At 39.3% G+C, this 21,779-nt stretch overlaps 1 protein-coding gene across 2 annotated transcripts in view; it reads right to left on the bottom strand.

Annotated features, from left to right (window-relative positions):
- PTPN12 (protein tyrosine phosphatase non-receptor type 12) overlaps positions 1-21,779 on the bottom strand; it is a 165,148-nt gene that overhangs the window by 22,794 nt on the left and 120,575 nt on the right. For both annotated transcript variants that reach the window (XM_039517815.1, XM_039517818.1), the window contains exon 12: positions 17,393-17,478. In XM_039517815.1, coding sequence (XP_039373749.1) covers positions 17,393-17,478 — 86 coding nt within the window. The remainder of the gene's footprint in view (positions 1-17,392; positions 17,479-21,779) is intronic.

The following is a 21,779-nucleotide window of genomic DNA, read 5'->3' as shown; positions in this document are numbered from 1 at the left end:
TATAATATGGCTGACAGAGCAGATATGAACCAAGCACAACAGTATAAATGGCAAGGAAATAGTTGATAAGTCTTCCAAAGTATAACTTGGAAAAGATTCTTGATAATGCCACAAATATAACTTTTAAGGCCAGATCTTACAAACCTTAACCCATAAAAATAACTTCAAAGCAGATTTTCCCTCACTTTCCTCCCCACAGCTGACTCTACAGAGAATTTGTAGGACGGTCAGACCTTAAGAACATAAGAATGGCCATACTGGGTCAGACCAAAGGCCTATCTAGCCCAGTATCCTGTCTTCCAACAATGGCCAATGCCAGGTGCTTCAGAGAGGATGAACAGAACAGGGAATCATCAAGTGATCCATTCCCAGCTTCTGGCAAACAGAGGCTAGGGGACACCATACCTGCCCATCCTGGGTAATAGCCATTGTGGCGATACTCCCTGAAAGATTTTGAGGAAACAATTGATTCATAGGAGCATAAGCACCCTCTAAAAACACTGCTTTTAGTGAAGCTAGGAAAAATTCCCTATATTTAAACAAAAATAGAAATATTTGGAAAGATATCTTAAGATACAGACTCTTTTTGGTACTCAATCCCTCTCAACTTCTAGCTCAGTTTGTTGCCCTCCTCCTCCCCAAATAAAAGTCTATTAGCTATTTAGAGACATTTTAAACAAAACACATTTTCTCCATAGATTTAATGATGGCGGTATTGTGAATATAGATTCAGTTTTTGTTACTCTGAAGGTTAGTTTATACACCAACATGTTGATGGCATAGCTTCAGTGAGTTACATACAGTATATAAGAACAGATTCATCTGTTGGAGTATCTGATTTGTTGACAAGGAATTTCAATATTACCTTTTTTGGGAGAGAAAAGAGACAGGGGTAAGGTCAAAGACACCTCTGCAAATTTGTTTTAGTGAAATTTGTAGAGTGGATTTTGACACGAGTTTACAATTTATACTATTTATACTAAGTTTTGGTAGAAAGTTTGCAGTTTTTGAGAAAGGGAGAAATATTTTAGGTAGGAGTGTATAAGATATACAAAATAGGTATCTAATAAAATTTACTGTAAGGTGAAACTGAAGTAACAGGTCTTCTTGATAAAATAATTAAAATGACTCAAGATTTGTTTAAAAAGTCTACACACAGGAATTGCTTGTTATATAGAGGTAGTTTTTCTTCAGCGCCATTAAAATTGGCGGTAGGGGGTGGGGTTGGGGTCTTTTCCACTATGAGAAAAAGAATTAATTTTCCCTACAGTAAAATTAAGAAAAATGCATTAAGACACTTTCATTCAGCAGATGGTATTACTACAAGGGGAAAATGGCTCAAGCACAGGATTATATGCAAGAACAATTATGTGGTTTATACAATTAATTGCCCTTGTGATGTCATACCTATATGAAAGAGGGGAGGAGGGGGGCAATTTTACCCAGAAGGATGAACTCAAACCTGTGGGTAAGGCTTTTAAAGAGTATGGGACATCTGTTATCTAGGCTTCATGCCAAATTCCATAAGAAACATATGAGGACATTTTGATGCAAGAAAAAAAATTGGAATTTTGACAGACTTTGAATACTGTTTTTCTACATAAGTGAATCCAAATAATGAAATTTCAATGTTTTTTGGCCAAACAGCTGGGTTCACTATACATGAATTTAACTTATGATATCTAGTAATATCCCTTCTAGCTGGTTAAAATAGCTTGGCAAAAAATCTCTTGCAGACATCTTATTGTGATTCAGAGAAGTGTGGTTAATTGGAGCCATTCTCTAGAAAAATGTTGTTCAATTCTCAGAGTGTAAACCCGAGATGTGCTGAGCACCTGCAACATCCATTGATTCTGCAAAATGGATGATCAACACCTCTCAGGAACAGGTTCCTATTGTCTTCTTAAGTAATATGCCATTGCTTTAAGATGTTATAGTTTGTCAAACAGTAGTAACATAGCTATGTGAATTCCAATATTGGAGATGTAATATATTTGAATAATTTCTTTGTTTTCATCCTCAGGAAGACTTTGCCTAAAATGTCAATGTGATATGCCTGTCACTTTTACAGGAAGGCTGCACCACTCTCGAATATTATGTAAATGAATTTCTGAAACATTCAACAAGCCACTAAAGAACAAGGTTTTAAAATTAGACTCTAATATGCTATTTCGTGTTCTGAAGACTGTCTACTTGTCCCTGGATTTATAGATGAAGTTTATCTAAAAAACAATGAAATACTATTTCAGATTATGACACCTTTCAAAAACAAAACAGAGGTGAGACAGTGAACGAAAAGAGCACAAGAAAAACTCCTTATGACTTAGGTCTGCTCCTTCCAGCAGAGTAGGTGAGACATTTCCAGGATACTAAAAACTGCTTAGTTATCTTCATAACTTGAATAAAGGTACAGAATAGTTTTATGTAGCAACATAGATTTCACAGAAAAAAATACTTGTCACAGTAAGCCCTGGAGAGAAAAGCTTTTAGATCTTAATCACCTTATTACTCCTCATAGCATTTAAATGAAATTCAATGTAAAGATGTACTACATTTTCATAATCATTACACAGCTTTCATTATAAAATCTGAATATGCCCTGATTTGGAAGTTAATAGTTTGTTACTTTTTAAAAATGATTTTAACGCAAGCTAATTTATTTTATAGTGTTCTAAAGCATACTGGTTGTTTCAGAGAAGGAAGATAATCTACACCCAACAAAGTTTACAATCTAAAATGTATAAACACAATAAGTGAGATGACAAACAATAGGAAGAAGATGGGTAATGCAAATAGGGACAAGCATTTCTATAGTACACCCATCCTCCAACCATGTGCCAAAGGATTAATAAAATAGACAATTTAAATTTTAAATCACTCTGTGCTTAGTGGAAAATTGCAACTGTATTAAAAAGGGGCAAAATGCAGTTTGGATTTAAATGAGAACTGGCTAGTGTCCAAATGAAAAATCCTCAATCCATGGTTACTCTGTTTAACACACTCTGGAGTTTTAGCATCAAATAAAAGAGAGTGATGTCAAGGTCATGGAATGCAGCTGCTATGATCAACCAAAAATAGATACTGAGCTCTGCATTCTTCTGGATAATTAAAATAGGAACATTAAACCCTACGTAAGTGGGCTGAAGCCAGACACCATATTATTCTACTTTATTTAAGCATCAGATCTTATTCAATCATAAGGGAGAAACGCTACAATTTGCTCAACTTGTCAGAAACTGAATTATAGGTTATAACATATACCCATGCATCAGGAATGATCAAAAATAGCCCTTTGGTGATTTTCTAGTAAAAAAAATAGTTAAATGAAAAACGTTTTAAAAATCATCACTAACAAATTTAAACCAATGGCTGCTAACAGGGCTATTAGCAGCCAACAGATTATTGAACTGTTTTTAATTTTAGCCTAACTGAATATGCATTAAAAGGTTCTTCAGAGTTTGAAATGTGGCAGAGGAATTACTTGCCATTACAGCATGCAGCCTCATTCACAGTAAGTGGCAATTTGACTTGTATCATCAACATTCTAATCTCTTCTCTCTCAAATAAAGAACTATAGAAATAGAAACGAAATCAGGATGACGTAGAAACATTGTCTCATGTTTCCTTTACCACCAATTTCCTTCTCTCACGCCTTCTATTTTCCCACTTTCAGCACTGCCTTACCTTTGTATGTTTGTGAAGTATTTTGGCTGTAATCAGTTTCATCATTTAAATGTTGGGTCTAAAGGATACTTTCAGTTTGAAAAAAAAAAAAGTTACCATTTTTCCCCTACTGAACACCAATTCCCATTATCCTTTTCCTTTACAGGTGTCTTACTTATTCTCTAGCGAACAAAGCTATCAAGTAATTAGATAAGAGAGCTTCAAGGACTTGGCTCACTGAAAAGTACTTGTGTAATTAAAACACCCCCTCCAGATCCTAAAGAACCAGCACATTATTGCTGGAGTTGAAGTAATTGAGTTCTACTGTACGGAAATAAGTCTAAATTGCAAATTAATCAAAGCTCTGGCTTTGCATCTAACACTAGGAATAGTCTAAAGTACTCAGATAAAAAAATCAGGTGTGGCAATTGTATCAACAGGCACTAATACTAGAGTCTGAGATTTACTGAGGCAGTTAGCATGAGCACTAGTTACAGAACTTCCAGACTCAATGGCTCCCAGAATTAACTATACTGTGTTGTTGCCAGATGAAATCAGGACAGCATGAAATGTTCTTATTCACAAGTTAGTGGCAGTACTCAGAATTTTTTTTTTAATATTTAACATTTTGCTAATATCAAGTTCAAACACAATCTACCCAAAGATGATTATGTTCAATAAGGAATTACTATTTGCTCATATTATAGAAAAATTTTAAATGTTTTGTACTGTGTTATCATAAATTGTTATAATTCCAAAACCATTAAGGAATGTTACTGGAAGATTCTTTTGGGAAGTAAAACAAGCCAAAAAGTGTACTTAAGACATCCTTTTCATGCGATTAAAAATTAAAAATGTCAAGAAACAAGAATCTACTAGAATTCTTTGAGGGGGTCAACAAACATGTGGACAAGGGATCCAGTGGATATAGTGTATTTAGATTTTCAGAAAGCCTTCAGACAAGGTCCCTCACCAAAGGCTCTTACGCAAAGTAAGCTGTCATGTGATAAGAGGGAAGGTTCTCTCATGGATTGGTAACTGGTTAAAAGATACAAAACAAAGTGTAGGAATAAATGGTCAGTTTTCAGACTGGAGAGAGGTAAATAGTGGTGTCCCCCAGGGGTCTGTATTGGGTCCAGTCCTATTCAACATATTCATAAATGATGGGAAAAAGGAGTAAACAGTGAGGTGGCAAAATCTGCAGACGATACAAAACTACTCAAGATAGTTAAGTCCCAGGCAGACTGCGAAGAGCTACAAAAGGATCTCTCAAAATTAGGTGACTGGGCAACAAAATGGCAGATGAAATTCAATGTTGATAAATGCAAAGTAATGCACATTGGAAAACATAATCCCAACTATACACATAAAATGATGGGGTCTAAATTGACTGTTACCACTCAAGAAAGATGTTGGAGTCATTGTGGACAGTTCTCTGAAAACATCCACTCAATGCAGCAGTGCAGCAGCAGTCAAAAAAGTGAACAGAACGTTGGTAATAATTAAGAAAGGGATAGATAATAAGACAGAAAATATATTTCCTCTATATAAATCCATGGTACGACCACATCTTGAATACTGTGTGGAGATGTGGTCGTCCCTTCTCAAAGAACATACATTGGACTTGAAAAAGGTTAAAAAAAGGGCAACAAATATGATTAGAGGTATGGAATGGCTGCTGTATGAGGAGACATAAGACTGGGACTTTTCAACTTGGAAAAGAGACGACTAAGGGGGGCTACGATAGAGGTCTATAAAATCATGACTGGTGTGCCAAAATTAAATAAGGACATGTTATTTACTCCGTCTCATAACACAAGAACTAGGGGCCACCAAATGAAATTAATAGGCAGTAGGTTTAAAACAAACTCAAGGAATTATTTGTGAAGGCCAAGATTATAACAGGGTTCAAAAAAAGAACTAGATAAATTCATGGAGGATAGGTCCATCAATGGCTATTAGCCAGGATGGGCAGGTATGGTGTCCCCTAGCCTCCGTTTGCCAGAAGCTGGGAATGGATCACTTGATTACCTGTTCTGCTCATTCCCCCTGGGGCACCTGGCATTGGGCACTGTTGGAAGATCAGATACTGGGCTAGATGGACCTTTGGTCTGACCCAGTATGGCCATTCTTATGTAAGCATCTGAAACCTGTGAAAACCTTTATTTGCAGGCAGACACACAAGCAGCAAATTAAAGTTCAGCTGGAAAGCTACACATCTGTAAGATACCTTCGTCTCTAATGGTATGTCTATACTGCAAGGTAAGCCCAGGGTTAGCAGGACTCATGTCAGGGGACCCTGAGTTTGAGAATCCATGATTGCCAACGCTAGGTTAAAATTTTTGACCTGGACCTGAACCCGAACCCGGGGCTCTAGCGTCCACAGACCCAAGTCCAACCAACTGTATCCCAGAATTCCTAGTGCCCTCTCAAAATGTGGCGACTGTAGCTCTTCGTTCGTGGTGTAGTGTAGGAAAACTTGATTGTCCATGCTACACATTACATGAAGTTTGAACACTCCCCCCAACAAACCCTGCTGAGCAGTCATTTTGGTCTGCAGGCTTCCACCAACTGGAGTCAACAAAATGGAGGCGTTGCCATTTCCAGAACTTCTATTTGAGCTTTTGCTCCTGTTTCAAGATGCAGGCAGAGCTTCCATGAGATGCTGGTGGGTAGTTTGGTGGCTTTTTATGACCCACAGAAGGCACCTGACAGAGCTAATGACCAAGCAGGACGACGACAACAACAACAACAGACACGGCAGACTCAAATCAGCTGATGCTGCTCATGACATTCTGTATAGCCACTGATACCTGCTACATACACTGGTGCTTCTGGAGCAGGGCCACAAGCACAGACTCGTGGGATCATATCACCATGCAGATGGGACAACCAGCACTGAGTCCATAACTTTTGCAGGGCACAGAACTTTTGCTATATTTCTGAAGCTTTGGGAGCAGTTTGCCCCAAACCCTTCTGTGTAAGATCATATGCGTGAGGGTGGGCTTGTAAGTCCAGAAGCAGATTGCTATAACTGTTTAGAAGCTGGCTGTCCCAGACTGTTACAGGACCGTTACCATCCATTTGGTGCTAGAAAGTCGACTATGGGTAAAATGGTGACAGATTTCTGAGACAAGCAGCTGTGTGGTTTAACCCAACATGACAGGCATTAAAGAATATTCCGTAAGTAATCGCTGGCTTTGGGAGAATGGCGTGATGCCAGTAAACCATGTGCCAGCTCTAGTCAAGGACATAGGTGTTATAACTGGACTGGAAACCAAACCAGCTCACCTGTATGTTAGGTTTGTTCAGAATAAGCAGCAAAGAATCCTGTGGCACCTTATAGACTAACAGACGTTTTGCAGCATGAGCTTTCGTGGGTGAATACAAATTTCGTTTGTTCATAATAGGTATTCTTTTTATAAGAATATATTTAGTGTTTAGACTATGAAATGCTTGTAAATTGCTGCATGCATTAATCTCACTTGTAATGTCTGTATTCCATGTTGCAAGGTAAGATACAAATTTGTTTTATAAAACTGTAAAAATGCCTGCTCTGAACTTGTGAACAGAGACAGGAAGAGTGGTTCTCACCACCCATCAAGACAAACTATCAAGACTTGATGGGCCCTCTAGGACAAAGCCTTCTTGATTGCCCCATCCACCCATGAAGAATTTACATGCAGGAGCACTCATCCCATTGGTTTGTGCTCTGGTGAAAGGCCTTATAAAGGTGCTCACAAGAAGAAATAGTTCTCTCTTTGCTGTTTGAACTCTCACAGGGTCAGAAACACTAAACCAAAGCACAGATCCCCAGAGTCAACCTGGGTCCACCCTGTAAGACATTTTGAACAGCAAAATGTGACAAAGTGGGTATTCTCCCACGAAAGCTCATGCTCCAATACGTCTGTTAGCCTATAAGGTGCCACAGGACTCTCTGTTGCATTTTGAACAGAGATTACATTTCTGTCACCTTTAGAAACCATAGATGGTAACTCGTTTGTGTATATGTTTGCTTGCTTTAACCGGTAAATAACTCATTTTTTCCCCTAGTTAATAAACTTTAGGTAGTTTATTACAGGAGTAGCTATAGGTGTTGTCTTTGGCGTAAGTTCTAGGGTACCAATTGATCTGGGGTAAGTGACTGGTCTCTCGGGACTAGAAACAACCTGAATATTTTGTGATTTCTGGTGACAAGATAGTCCCCTTGGGCTCTCCAATCTGTCTGTGACACCATGCAAGACTACTACAGTGAACCAGGAGTTCATATTTGTTACTAGGCTGGTGAAATCGAATTATAGAACATACATCAGTTTGTATCTGCCCTGTTTTTGACTGACTGTCCTGAGGTACGCACTCACAGTTATGAGCCACTCCAAACAGTGTGACAAATGGGGTTTCCAAACTGCAGTGGGGCCGTTGATGGGACTCATGCTCATCATGTGCCCACCTCAAGGAGCACATGAATTCATAAGCCACAAAGGGTCTTACTCCCTAGTTATGAAGGACCTTGTGGACAACAGAGGCCAAATTATGAACCTCAAAAGTTCATGATACCAGGGTTTTCCACCAACTGGGAGTCTACATTTTTGGACAGGCTGGGACACGATTCCCACCACATGACTGTCATAAACAGAGTTACTATTCTCACTGTTATTCTCAGGGACCCAGCATATCCCTTTTTGCTTCGTGAAACCATACCCTGATCTTAGAGGCCCTGGCAAAAGAAGGTTTAATTACAGTCTCAGCAGGTACAGAGTGGTGATGGAATGTGTGTTTGGCCTACCGAAATCCTGCTGGCAATATTTACAGACCTGTTTGGATTCCAGTGTCACCAATGCTGTCCACATTATTGTGGCTTGCTGTGCTCTTCATAATCTTTGTGAAGCCAAAGGTGAGCCATTTCTCCAAATGGAAATATGACAGAGGTGCACTTTGTGGCTAAGTGTCTAACACAGCTGCAGCTGGATATACCCAGGCAACAGAAACTAGGACTGCTTTGTGTTCTCACATTATGGACTGGCATGGGCCAGTGGCAGAGGGAGAATAGTATGTTTATGAATGTGCTTGTTGCGGGGGGTGGGGGGGATTTGATCACCATGTACTGTACTTTTGAATGACATGACTGCTTATTATGAAATGCAGGAGGAGGGAAAAACAGATGGATTGATGTTTATAGCTGTATTGAGACATGGGTTTTGCATGCAACAGGAGTGGGGAACCTACCTCTTGCTCATTTTCATCCGGCCCACAGACCAGACACATTCAACTCACCTGCTGGGGATGGGGAGACTTGGGGTTCCCCCCCAACCCCACGGTGGGGTGAGCCAGCACTCGTGGGGGTGGGGGGAGAAGGGCTGGAGCCTTGAGCGCCAGCTCACCCTGCTGTGGGTGGAAGCCCCAAACCTCCATGCCCTCCATGCAAGTGAGCTGAACTTGTGTGGCCCACCACTGATTTTTTTGGTGGGTCAACGTCCCGACACAGAAAAGGTTCCCCACTTCTGGCATACAATCTCCCAGTTGTCTCTGATCATGCGTTTACTTTTAGTATATGATGTGTTGCCATGACAATAAAATTTCTTTACAAAATGAAAACCTTTATTTTCAGACATGTATTGGAAAAGTACAATATTAAACCGTTGCCTGGCAGGCCAGCTGCCTTTAGCACACCAAATCAGCAGCAACACCAAAAGCTTTAAAAATAACCAAGAGCAAAGTGCATAAACAAGTGCACATAGTTGAACTATATACAAGACACTCCAGGTTTTCCACACACTTGCAGCCAGGACAGGGGCGTCCACGGGGGAGAGGTTCAGCACTGAGGACCGCATGAGACACATTTGCCCTGTCCTGTCACTCATAGGGCCCCACTGAATGGGCCACCCTGTTCCTGGAATGCAGGCCAAGGTACCATGGATGGGGACACAGGCCATGGTGCAGGTGCAGCAGGAGCCTGCACTTTTGCAGCCATTAGAGGTAGCAGCCACTCAAACAATTCTCTCTGTTGTGCTCTCTCCTCCTCCCTTAGCTGCCATTCCTGTTCCAGGAACTGTGAAGAGTGCCTGCTTCCATGCTGCTACCCTGTCAAGCTGCAAAGCCAGCCTGAGCCTGTCAGCTTGCCTCTCAGCATGTCATTCTTCTTGCCGCAAGTCCCTTTGCCTTTGGTACTCACGCTACTTATTGGCCCAGTCCAGAACTTCAATCAAATTCATCATGCTTCCTCCTGGAACCGTCTGTGAGGGTACGAGGAGTCAGGCTTCTGCAATGTGGGCAAGCTAAGAAGGTATTGCAACATGTAGAGTTCGAGAGGTCTGGAACAGGACAAGACACAGAAGGTTACTGTCTTGAATATCACTCAATGTCAATATATTGGCAGAGGGCTGCTCCAGACCACAGAAGCTCCTTGGACACAGCCAGGTTAAATTGCAGTGAGAGAAAAAGTGTATGCCACCAAAAGTATTCATACATATGGTGACTGAACAACACATCCATAAATGGAGTGGGCTGGTGAACTATTGAGGTGGCCCTGAAAACATACACCTTTCCTCAAAATGTGACTAACTATCTGGAGTTCTTGTTATGTGTTTGGGTCAGAATTCATGGGGGAAAAAAAATCAACAGGATGCTGCATTTGGGCTTCCACATTGCTTCAGACTTCCCTTATGACTTCTGACACAGTCTTTTAGGACTGCATGAAAAGAGACAACTAGTCCCTCCCTCCCCTGGCAAATTTATGGACTGAATTCAACCTCCTCAGTCATATTTGAAACTAGCAGTTTCATCACCCATGGAATCACCTCTTCCCCACCATAGAGTTCAGTCCTTTCAGGCATCTTGTTACCAGCTCAACAGTGTATTGAGCTACATACAGACAGGGAAAGTAATACTAGTGTATTATTTTAACAAACTTGAATTTATTAGAAAAATGTGCACCGTCCCAGTAAAAATTCTTTTTATATGCTTGTTTTACTGTTTGTGGTTCCTGGCCTCTACTTTGAATTCCCTGTGGTGGGGAGGGTGGCATTGTGATGCCATGGCACTGGCATACAATCCGCCATTAATGGATACACGCTTCTATCTAGGGCTTCTCCTCTTTTATATTGGTTCTTACAGTAGAAATTGCTCCGATTCTTATATTAACAAACACGAAAATAGATCCAGAAACTTACTCGGCTCTGGGGCAGCTTCTCCCTCTTCTGTTTCAGCAGCCAGTTCTGCAGTGGGGTGTTCCTCCAAGGGGACATAAAAAAAAGCTCTTCTGAGTACATCCTCAAGATGTGCTGCAGCTGCTCCTGCAGCAAAGCCTCCTCCTAGGACCAGTTTCACCAACAGAGTTACTTCATTTGCCTCATTTAGCACCTGCTACTGGCTCCTATTTATTTCGTTGCTGGCTTCTGGATGCCATCCCAGCTTACCAGGTCATCGTACACAGTTGATGGCTCAAGTGCAGTCACCAGCACCCAGTCAGACTCATCATAAAATGGGCATGATGTTGGTGAGCAGCCAGAGATGCGTTTGTGGTCCCTGGTTTTCTGGTAGTCTTGAGCTGCTTAATCTGTTTTCTGCACTGATCGCTGGTCTGATAAGTTTCCAGTGCCACCATCTTCTTTCCTTGTGGCTGGTATTCATGGTCACTCCTAGTACTCTTACTAAAATACAGGTTTTTCTGGCCTTGCACCAGAGATTAGCCAAAACCTGGCTGTGCTCACATGACCATGAAGGAGCACACTTTGTAAAGGGACATCTGGTCAGTATCCATTGCAAACACTGAAGAGTTTCCTAGGGTGTGTTTGCAGCTTGGCAATCAGAATAAAATGAAGGGGTTAAACACAAAGCTGCTGCACTGGAACAAGGAGAGTGCTTCTATTTCCATGGAGTCGACTGCTGATTCTTGGGAGATAGAGGACAAAGGAAGTTGTCCCATAGCACTGTGGGAGATTATTGGTGGACTCCAAGGACCAGAGTCCAGGAAAGGAGGGGTGCTGCAGAACACCGCTACACTATAGTACAAAACAATAAGGCTTGAACCCTGGGTCCCATCTTGACTTGGGTTCAGACAGACCCTCCATGCTCACAGGGTCCTGGGACCCTGGGTCAGAGCACAAGTTCAAGAGATTTGCATGTAGACTGAAGGGGAAGGGTTAAGGCTTTAGCCTGAGTCCGAGCCCAGGCTTATATTACAGTGTAGACATATCCCAAGATCACCCAATCCAATGAAGCATTAAAGGATTTTCTTTTCATTTCCTGTATAAGCCTATTTTCTTTTACAAAAAAAATCCTCTTGGCAGCATCTCACCCCTATTAATATGTACATGAAAGTTTATGATAATTTTATCAATATACACCAATGGTTGCTGTGGCAAAATACATAATGCGCAATTATACTTTTATGCTTGCAGATAAAACTCAGGCTAACAGTTATATGAAGTTAAAATAATGTGCCCTCTTCAATTTATCTTCTGAGAAGCCATATTCACAAATCCCTCCCAAGTGGATCAAACCTCTTCACCTTCAAGAGAAGAACTGTCAGTCAGGAAGAGCTAAGATAAAAAGGACCCAATCCAGGAACTTTATTCAAACTTTTTCCATAGCTACTGTAACTGTTAACATTAATAAAAACTACATATGTGAGGGGAAATTCAGGAACAGTAACAGTTGGATACAGTGAACAGAAGAAAATATATACATAAGCCAACTGAATTAAAGAATAAAAAACTGTTTAAACATATTCCTGCAATAATGGAAAGAAAAAGGTTAGAATCAGAAACTGGTAAGTAGTATTACCACTGACCACACGTAAGTGGGGAGTGAAGTGCAGAGAAAAGGAATGATTGGGGGTCATATGGGAATATGAGCCAAGATCAAGAAAAGAGCATTTGAGTGGGATGCCATAGTAAGAAAACCTCTTGAAAAAATGCATCTGCAGATTTTTGGGACATGAAATCCAGGTAATTTGTGGTCGAAGGAGGAGTTCTATAGCTCTAGAGCAGAAGCAAAAACTGATAGGGATTTGATGTGCTGGCCCAGTTCCTTACTCCACTCTGACATCTCTATCTTTCTCCATGCCACTACTCTTGCCGGAGGAGGAGGACAAGGAGAGGCAGTTTTAGGACCAGATTTTTGAAGAGTAATTTTGTTTCTTTGTGTCAATAAAGCTGGCATGGAGTTTACTTTTTATCATAGTATTTAACACAGAAAGATAAGAATTTTTTAAAAAGATAAATAGATTTATAAAAAAAGATTCTCCGGAACCTGGACTGATGGACCATTCAGGAATTTTTGGGGGTTTCAGAAATCGCTCAAGCTTTGTGCTTCATAACATGTGAAATATATTCCATGGCCTATTCATTCATGCTCTAACAAATTTTGTTGCTTAATTGAGTATATCATACATGTAGACAACAGTTACTTAGGTGCATGCACGCAGTTAGTGAAGTTTTCCATTCAGTTTGTTTAAAAGCAAAGTTATAAATAATTTATAAAACCTACAGCTTGCAGATTAGTGTTAAAGACATGAGCAATTTTTGATTGCTCATTTTCTAAAGTCATCTCAAAGAGCATTATGTAAAGAAAATAAAAGGTCTTATTGTTTTTCCCCTTTTAAGTTACTACCTTGGGTAAGAACGATTGCTTGCTTTTAACTCCTTTAGAAACTGAACATATATTCTCTTAAGTACCCATTTGACTGGAAGTCTTAAAAACATTAATCTAAAGAAGATTAAATATTTTCCACTAATATTCCTGAAGGAAGTTAAATACTTTAACAAGCAATTTATTCAGATAGACTAGGAACATGGAACACCCTCCCTGAACTGGTCAGTAAAGCCACTGTACCCTATTTAAATCCCACCTAAAAACCATTTCTACAAGGAGATATCCAAGAAACGAGATATCCAAGAAACAAGATGTCTGTAACCCACTTAGCTATTCTGTTTATATTATTAATATATTTAGTCTCGCCCATATGGAGGAAGGAAACAGAGTATTGAAAAGAATTGGCATAGTGGCACTGGAATTAGAATTTGGAATTGTTGTGGGAGAAAGACAGGGAGGATAGCAGTGTGCAAGAGAACAGTGTGTTTAACAAGCCAGGCATGAGGCTGTCACCGATAGGACTGTTACAAACAAGTAAAGTTTACTAATTTGTGTTTTTAAATTCTAGGTTCTCCAGGGCAGGGACTATATCTTCATCTATGTTTGGGATGCATCTTGCACACCATGAGCATTATTACAATAACTGTCTCCACCATAAGAAACTACGAAGTGGCAGAAGTTAGTCCCACCTCCAAAAGTGATGGTACAGTAGTTGTGGTCAGAAAAGACCACACAGATTATTAGCTGAATGCCACACCTTTTTCAGGACTATTTTACCCACTAAATATCTTGCATAATATTCTCCCAAACATAACCACCACTTCTGAGAACAGTTCCAATGCCCAAACTACTGATGTGGGGAGGGGGGTAAGAGAAGGGGAATAGGAGAGAAGTAGGGTAGCTTTAGGGAAAAGGGCCTTAAAATTATTGCCCCTTTCCATGTCATCTTGCAATAATGTGAACATTTTTTCCCACTTCTATTTTCTTGAAGGTATTTGTTTAGACTGATCACATTCCTTTCCAGACTCTAAATTTAGCTTACTCAGGATCTCATTTTATTCTCTAATCCTGATGAGATTTCCTTGCCACTCAGGTGATTTCCTCTGCTTTTTTTTGGTACCCTCAAGTAGACCCCAAAACTGCACGCAATGTTCTAGTCCTAGAACAATCATTTATAAACATAGAGTCAAAGTGGACCACCACATCTCTAGTTTTAAATTAAATCACTATTTCTGAGAACAGCATTAACTTCTCTCTAACAATACTGCAATGTGATCTCAGATGCATTTTACATGTTCTCTCCACTCATTCTGACTCACTAGTTTCTAGACAGCTTTTATCTCCAGTTTGTACACATGCTATTTTTCTCTCCAACCAAAATGACTTCAGTCTTAAATCTCATTTTACTGTATACAATTCACAGTTCTAATTGCCCCAAGCCACTTAGTGTGGATACATCATCCTGTATGTTTAATGTTCCTCCAATTCAGAGGCTGGCAAGTATGATTAATGCTGATCTTCAGCCTTCGTCTAGATCATTAAAGTATATGCCCCAAATACTAACTTGACCCTGTGGTACTCCATTTGGAAGAGATTAATTTTTAATGGTAAAAACTGTAACATCTGTCATACAACTTTTAATCTGTGCTATGGTATTTAACCAACTGAAAACATTTTTATACTGTACTATATAAAATATTTTATAAAAGGCCAAATGTATGCTGCATCTACCAAAATAGCAAATGTTTCAAAAAAATCTATCAATATTACTTTATAAATGAGTTGGTTGATTGAAAAACTTTATTTCCTCACAAGTGCAGTCACTAATTCCATTATATGTCTAAATATTTTGCAAAGAAAATATTAATTGACTGGCTATTTCCTGTATCTTCCTTTATGCCCTTACTAAATTTGCTGGTCCATCATCAGGTACCTCTGTTTTTTCACTTAAAAAAAAACCCCACAAGAAACTGCATATTATGTCACAAAAATGTTTATGACCTTAAGAAAACAAACAAACAAAAAAAAATCTCAGAACCCTTCAATTTAAACTAGTTTAAAAGAAACAAGTATGAGATAAATAAAGAGCAAAACAAGGGGGTTTAAGCAATTCAACATGCAGATAATTTTGAGATGGAGATTGATTATATTGTTTATATATTGTTGAAAATAAGGAAACATTAAAGGAAGCGCTAGAGAAAGTTACCTGGTATCTTACATTATATATAACAAGGGACATATCTAACATGTGCACCAAAAATTAGGCTATTCAGAAGTCTTAGCTGCTCCCACACTCCCCACCTCACCAAAAAAGAGAGGGGGGGAGTGGTGCCTCTCATGTAGATCTGATTCTCTCCTCCCCCCCCCCCCCCCACAAAAAATAAGGTATTCCTTCACCATCTTTTCTTCATGCTGTCTCCTAACTATTATCTGCTTTAAAGTTCCAATTGCTTGTGTTTATCTTTCTAGAAAGGGAGCAAAACTAACCATTTAGAGTCACTCCATATTTCATATTTTCCTTTCACTCTCTTTTTTCTGGAGGTATCTTTAGACCCTTGTGTGCCTGTCTCTGCAAGCTATTTTACATCTGTACATCCAGTCCTCAACTTCTCAGTTTTAAGTTTTTTCTCTTTGAATAAATAAAAGGTCAGTTGGTAAAACTATTGCTCTTAATTATTAAAGCATTCTTCCTTTTTACCTTTAAAAATATAAGCTTTAAATATCAATGTACGTTTGTATAACAGATAACATTATATGTAAGCTTGTGCATATACTGTACACACAACCAAAAATAGCATTCTAATAGCTTCTGTGTGCATTAGATATTACAGGATCAGGGGGAAATATGACAAAGTAAATGTCTGTGTTATTTTGGAAATAAACAATTTAGGGGAAGCTCTTAAACATCCTCCCTTCAACATGCTTCTATTGTTACGACTATGCAGTCATAACATTAGCTGTAGCCTGAAAGTCTTCATAATATTGAAGATTTAGGGCTTGTCTACGTTACCCTCTGGATCGACAGGCAGTGATCGATCCAGCAGGGGTCGATTTATCGCGTCTACCGCGAGTGCTCTCCCGTTGACTCTGGTATTCCACCAGAGCGAGAGGCGCAGGTGGAGCTGACAGGAGAGCATCAGCCATCGATTTACTGCAGTGAAGACACCGCAATAAGTAGATCTAAGTTTGTTGACTTCAGCTATGTTATTTACGTAGCTGAAGTTGCGTAACTTAGATCGATTCCCCCCACCCACCCCCAGTGTAGACCAGACCTTAGACTCCTAAGTGCCTAAATCCCACATGATGCATAGGCTCCTAAGTCAGTTAGGTGTTGTGACACTGAGTTCAGCAACACTTAAATAGCTTTAAAAATCTGAGCCATGGTGATTTTAAAAAGTTTACTATTAGCTTTCTGAAGGCTTTCCTTACTTTTTCTGGGACATCTTTAAAAGGTTTGGCTTCCATATTCCAAAGTTCTTTTGTTTTGCCAACAAGGCTTTGCTGAGAAGTTTATTTTGGTTATGTGGTTGTTTTTTTGAGGGGGTGGAAAAACAAATATATAATCTGAAGAGCTTCTAATACGCCATACTAAAGGAAGCATGGAAGAAGTTAACTATATGCTCACTATAAAAACACTATGAAAAGGTGGCACACTCTTCACAGCCCAAATAGGAAAGAAGCAGCACTTGATTTACAACACTCAAACCACAAATTCACCCCCTAAAGTTTGCAAAAATACATTCAAAGGTCAAAATAGACCCCATTAAAACATACTTTCAACATTAAGTTAATTATGTGTGTGTCTGTGAATCTCCAAAGTGTATTATCTTGAGATCATGCAACAGTTGACTAGGTTAGGATTTCTATTAAATACCACATGTGGTGTTGCTGTGATGCAAGGCTTTTATTCAGTGTCCTAAGACAAATTGCTAGAACGAGGCGAAACAATTGCTGCATAAATTACATTTTAACTTGCCTTTGGAATTATGTAAATTAATACTGGTTACACTTTCACAAAATCCATTTGTTCGTACAAAATATGGGCTATTAGCAATATCAAATGAGACAGGATTGGTCATTTAAGTATAAACTTTGTAACTCTCTTTAAGCTCAAAACTGAGAAGATGAACAGTACCTGCGGGTCCGTGGAGGCTTTGGTGGAGGAGAGTCTTGTTTCTCAAGATCTACAGAATTGAGAGTTTTCTCTGTAATAGTTTCATTCTGCCAAAAAAAATAAATCAAACTATATTTTATTCAAAGTTGAAAGAATCATGATCACTAGAATTTAATACATTTCTACATGTCCCTGAAACAGAATGAGGACCCAAACCAAAGTGAAAAAAGCATGGGGTGACAACAGCAAGTCACTAAGCCACCATACGCTTGCTTCAGCTTCCAATTTAAGCATAGATTACGTTCTATACATATAATTATAAAGCACCTCTCCCATTAAAAGCACCGAGGGAATTGAGACAAGGATCTTAAAAGGACACTAACTTTAGAACCCACTTCTGAACAATTTTTTTTACTTACCGTTATTCAGTGTTGCGTATAACAAATCTCAGATTCATCTGTCACTTTAGTAACAAAGTATTTTTCATATTGTTTACTTTAAGTATTTGACAGCACTGTGTGTACAATGAGTCTCACTGTTTCCTTTGTACAATCAGTTTCCCATCTTGAGGGAAATGTATCTTTCAAACCACAAAAGGAAAACACAAATTGGAAAAGGGATTCAATAGGAGGGAGTAGTATACAAGATAATGCATTTTCCCTAAAATGACTAGTTTTCAAGTTGACAGTACCCCTTTGTATTTAAAAATAAAGCTGAAGAGAGATTCTCCTGCCTTACACAGCAAGCCACTGCAGAAGGAAAATGTCCGTCCATGTCTGGCCCCCCACCACCCCGACACTTTTTTTTTTTTTTTTTAAATAAAGAAATTTCATATTCAGGTTAACTAACTAGAACTGCACCAGGTACAGACAAAGCCAATATTAGTTTTCATGCACACAGTTACCTTAAACATGTGTATAACAATTCTGAAGGCAAGTTCAGAAGATAGTACTATTAAAAATGGAATACACAATATTTTTGAAAAAGATATCTTCTTGGAGCTAACTTTGAAATATCTTTAAAAAGAAACTTTGCAAAACAGGCATTGCCAGAATCTCAGAAACAAGTAATTTATTCCCAGAAACATGGCATTAATTTCAACTGATATGCCTATCACTCCTAGCTTATCAGTCAGATGTGATCCAGGGCACATGTGACCTACTGTTGCCTTCTGACAGCGTTTGGCCTATTTACACTAAGTAGTTGACAGTCTTTTATAATGTGGTTGCCTGTCAACTAGAATACCTGACTTCTAAGCAGTACCTTTGGTATCAACCCCAGAAGAGAGCACAAGCACTGACACCTGACTGAGCCCCTACCTCCACCCCCAGCAAGAGACAACCCTACTGGTGAGACTGTTGGGAAGCTTGCATTTCCAAATTAAAGCTAAATCTAAATTAAACCTAGTTCCATTAACTTCATCCTCCAAAGAGCAGCGCAGATGGAGGTATTAAGAGAAAACCCTAGCCTTCCTAATCACAGATTATTGGCCTCAACCAACCACTTGCCTGCTTTCCTAGACAGATGTTATTGCACTGTCCAGCAGACAAGTTTAAAGAAGAGAATCTGCCTCAAAACAAGAAGGACAAAGAATATTAGCCCACCAGCCTCTAGTCTAGCAATTGATTTAAAAACCAATAATATATTTATGAACCAGTATGCTGGTTATTGAATGAGACAAAGATCTCAAAGATTAACAGGTGTGTTGTGAGCAAGACACGGGAAGTCATTCTTCCGCTCTACTCTGCGCTGGTCAGGCCTCAGCTGAAGTATTGTGTCCAGTTCTGGGCACCGCATTTCAAGAAATATGTGGAGAAATTGGAGAGGGTCCAGAGAAGAGCAACAAGAATGATTAAAGGTCTAGAGAACATGATCTATGAAGGAAGGCTGAAAGAAATGGGTTTGTTTAGTTTGGAAAAGAGAAGACTGAGAGGGGACACGATAGCAATTTTCAGGTATCTAAAAGGGTGTCATAAGGAGGTGGGAGAAAACTTGTTCATCTTAGCCTCTAAGGATAGAACAAGAAGCAAAGGATTTAAACTGCAGCAAGGGAGGTTTAGGTTGGACATTAGGAAAAAGTTCCTAACTGTCAGGGTGGTTAAACATTGGAATAAACTGCCTAGAGAGGTTGTGGAATCTCCATCTCTGGAGATATTTAAGAGTAGGTTAGATAAATGTCTATCAGGGATGGTCTAGACAGTATTTGGTCCTGCCATGAGGGCAGGGGAGTGGACTCAATGACCTCTCAAGGTCCCGTCCAGTCTTAGAGTCTATGAATCTATGAATCTGGCCCAATGGCAACCCACTGCTATTTTGAAGATACTCCTCACTCTCTCCTATTGTGGTAGGGCTCTTGCCTACCAGAAGATAGTTATCAGCACTGCAGTGGTAAAACACCAGGTGGTTTTCACATGAGATGTGTGCCCCATTCTGGATCTAAGGAACAGCCTAAATCGGAATTCTGAAAGGAATGCAGAATCTACCGTCCTGATCAAAGAGATTTGCTACAGCAACAAGTATTCAGATTAAATCTAAATGGTGATAATTCAGAATTATTGGATGCTTTGTTAAAGTATTTTCATACTGACGTTCAGGGAACAGATCTTTTCAGATCTCAGCCTAGGAACTGTAGTCAAGACACAAACCGTATAAATTTCCTTTGGGAAATGTACCCAAACACCAGTGTTTTATCTAGAGAAACTGAGCACTAAATGTAAACAAACCATTATTTAATGGGTAACTTATTTAGCTAAACATCTAACAGAAGTCAGCTAGGATGAAGATTTGAGACTGACAGTGAAGACATGTTATATGATCTTTGCTCTAGTCTAAGTAGACTGTAGCCATGTATTTCTTGCTATATTTTAACTACATACAAAAAGCGATGTTAAAAAATGTTAAGGCTGCAAACTCAAGCACACAAAAAGGTTAGGAAATGCAAGAACTAAGATTGCCTGTGCAAACTTAATTCAGATCCCTTTTACAGACGCAGGATATATGCCTAATTACATGATGACATACTATTTCCACAGGACCTCTACCTTATTTTGCAAGACCTCTTCGTAATTCAGCTGTAACCCACACTTACAGTGTGGTTCTCTGCTCCTCCCCAGTGTCTGTACCACAGAGTTCTATGAATGTGCGTGTGGCTTTGAGCTAGCAAACTTGTGTCTTTTAGCTCAAGGCAGAGTTTCACGATTTTACAGCAATAATTCCTAGGAGCACTGCATTACAAGTAAACAATTTAAAGCTTCCTGACCAGGAATATAAAACACAAGTTTCTTTTGAACCCAACAGTTCAAATATATAGTTTGAGTCAGAAGCTGCATGTGTTTGTTAAGGATTACTGAGTTTATTCAGTCTTTCCCAGTAGTCACTATTTCATGGACCCTGTTGTAAGTAACAAATATTTCTTTTGTACTCATCATAAAGCACAACAGGAGCCACAGAACATCCTACAAGTTTGACATGCTTCCCTTAAGTAGCAATTTATCTTTTAAACCAAAAGGTTAAAAAAGAAACAAAAAGATACCAATATAACCAATAAGGTAAAGCCTCTGAAGAGCAATAAGCTTTACACAGTGCCCCACATGTCAAAAAATTATATCTGTCCAAACAGAAGAAAATTCCAGAGGTGAGGCCTCTTACTGAGAATTGCCAAACATTAAAGAGGTGCAGTATCAGGTACCCAGGACTCAACACATAGTTAAAGTTTCTGTAGCACTTTGAACATGTAAGTTATTACATAATTGTATTATATAATTTTCACAGGAAGACATGCAAGAGAAACCCGAAGAGGAAATGGTAGGATCATGTTATGACACAGGAACCAATCTACTTAGTAGAACAGACCTTGTATTAGTGGCTAATGTTGATAAAACATGACAAAGGATTAAGTCCCATGAAATATGGGACACTTTATAATATTGCTGATACCAATATTCTAAAATTGCAAGAAATCTGACCAGATATGCCATGTGAAAATGTTATAAATTGCCAAGTATGATAATCTTGTTTATATGTTTGTATCATACCTTTGTGTTATGAGTTATTGATATGTATGGTATATCTGTATTTCAAAACTTCTGCTGTGTTTCTGGGTGACACTCCCATGCAGACTGGCATCAGCACTGCCTAGCCTGTTTGATGGCCCATCAAGGTCACCATTGAAAGGAGTCAGGGGACATACCTTATGACTCAACAGGATTTGCAGGGGCATGCCTGTGGACAGAACTTTAAGGCTTTTCCATGCCCATGTACTGTGAAGCTTGTGTTTGGGACACAGGAAGTACAAGCCACATGGCAAAAGGAACATAAAGGGCTGCTGCATCATCTCCGTTTTGTCTTCAGTCCTGCTTCTTACCTCAGCTTTCTACAAACTGAAGCTCTGAACAGAAGGACTGAATGA

This window comes from Mauremys reevesii, linkage group 1 (genome assembly GCF_016161935.1).
Source record: "Mauremys reevesii isolate NIE-2019 linkage group 1, ASM1616193v1, whole genome shotgun sequence".
Classification (NCBI taxonomy): Eukaryota; Metazoa; Chordata; order Testudines; family Geoemydidae; genus Mauremys; species Mauremys reevesii.
This window is presented reverse-complemented; position numbering and strand designations above follow the sequence as displayed.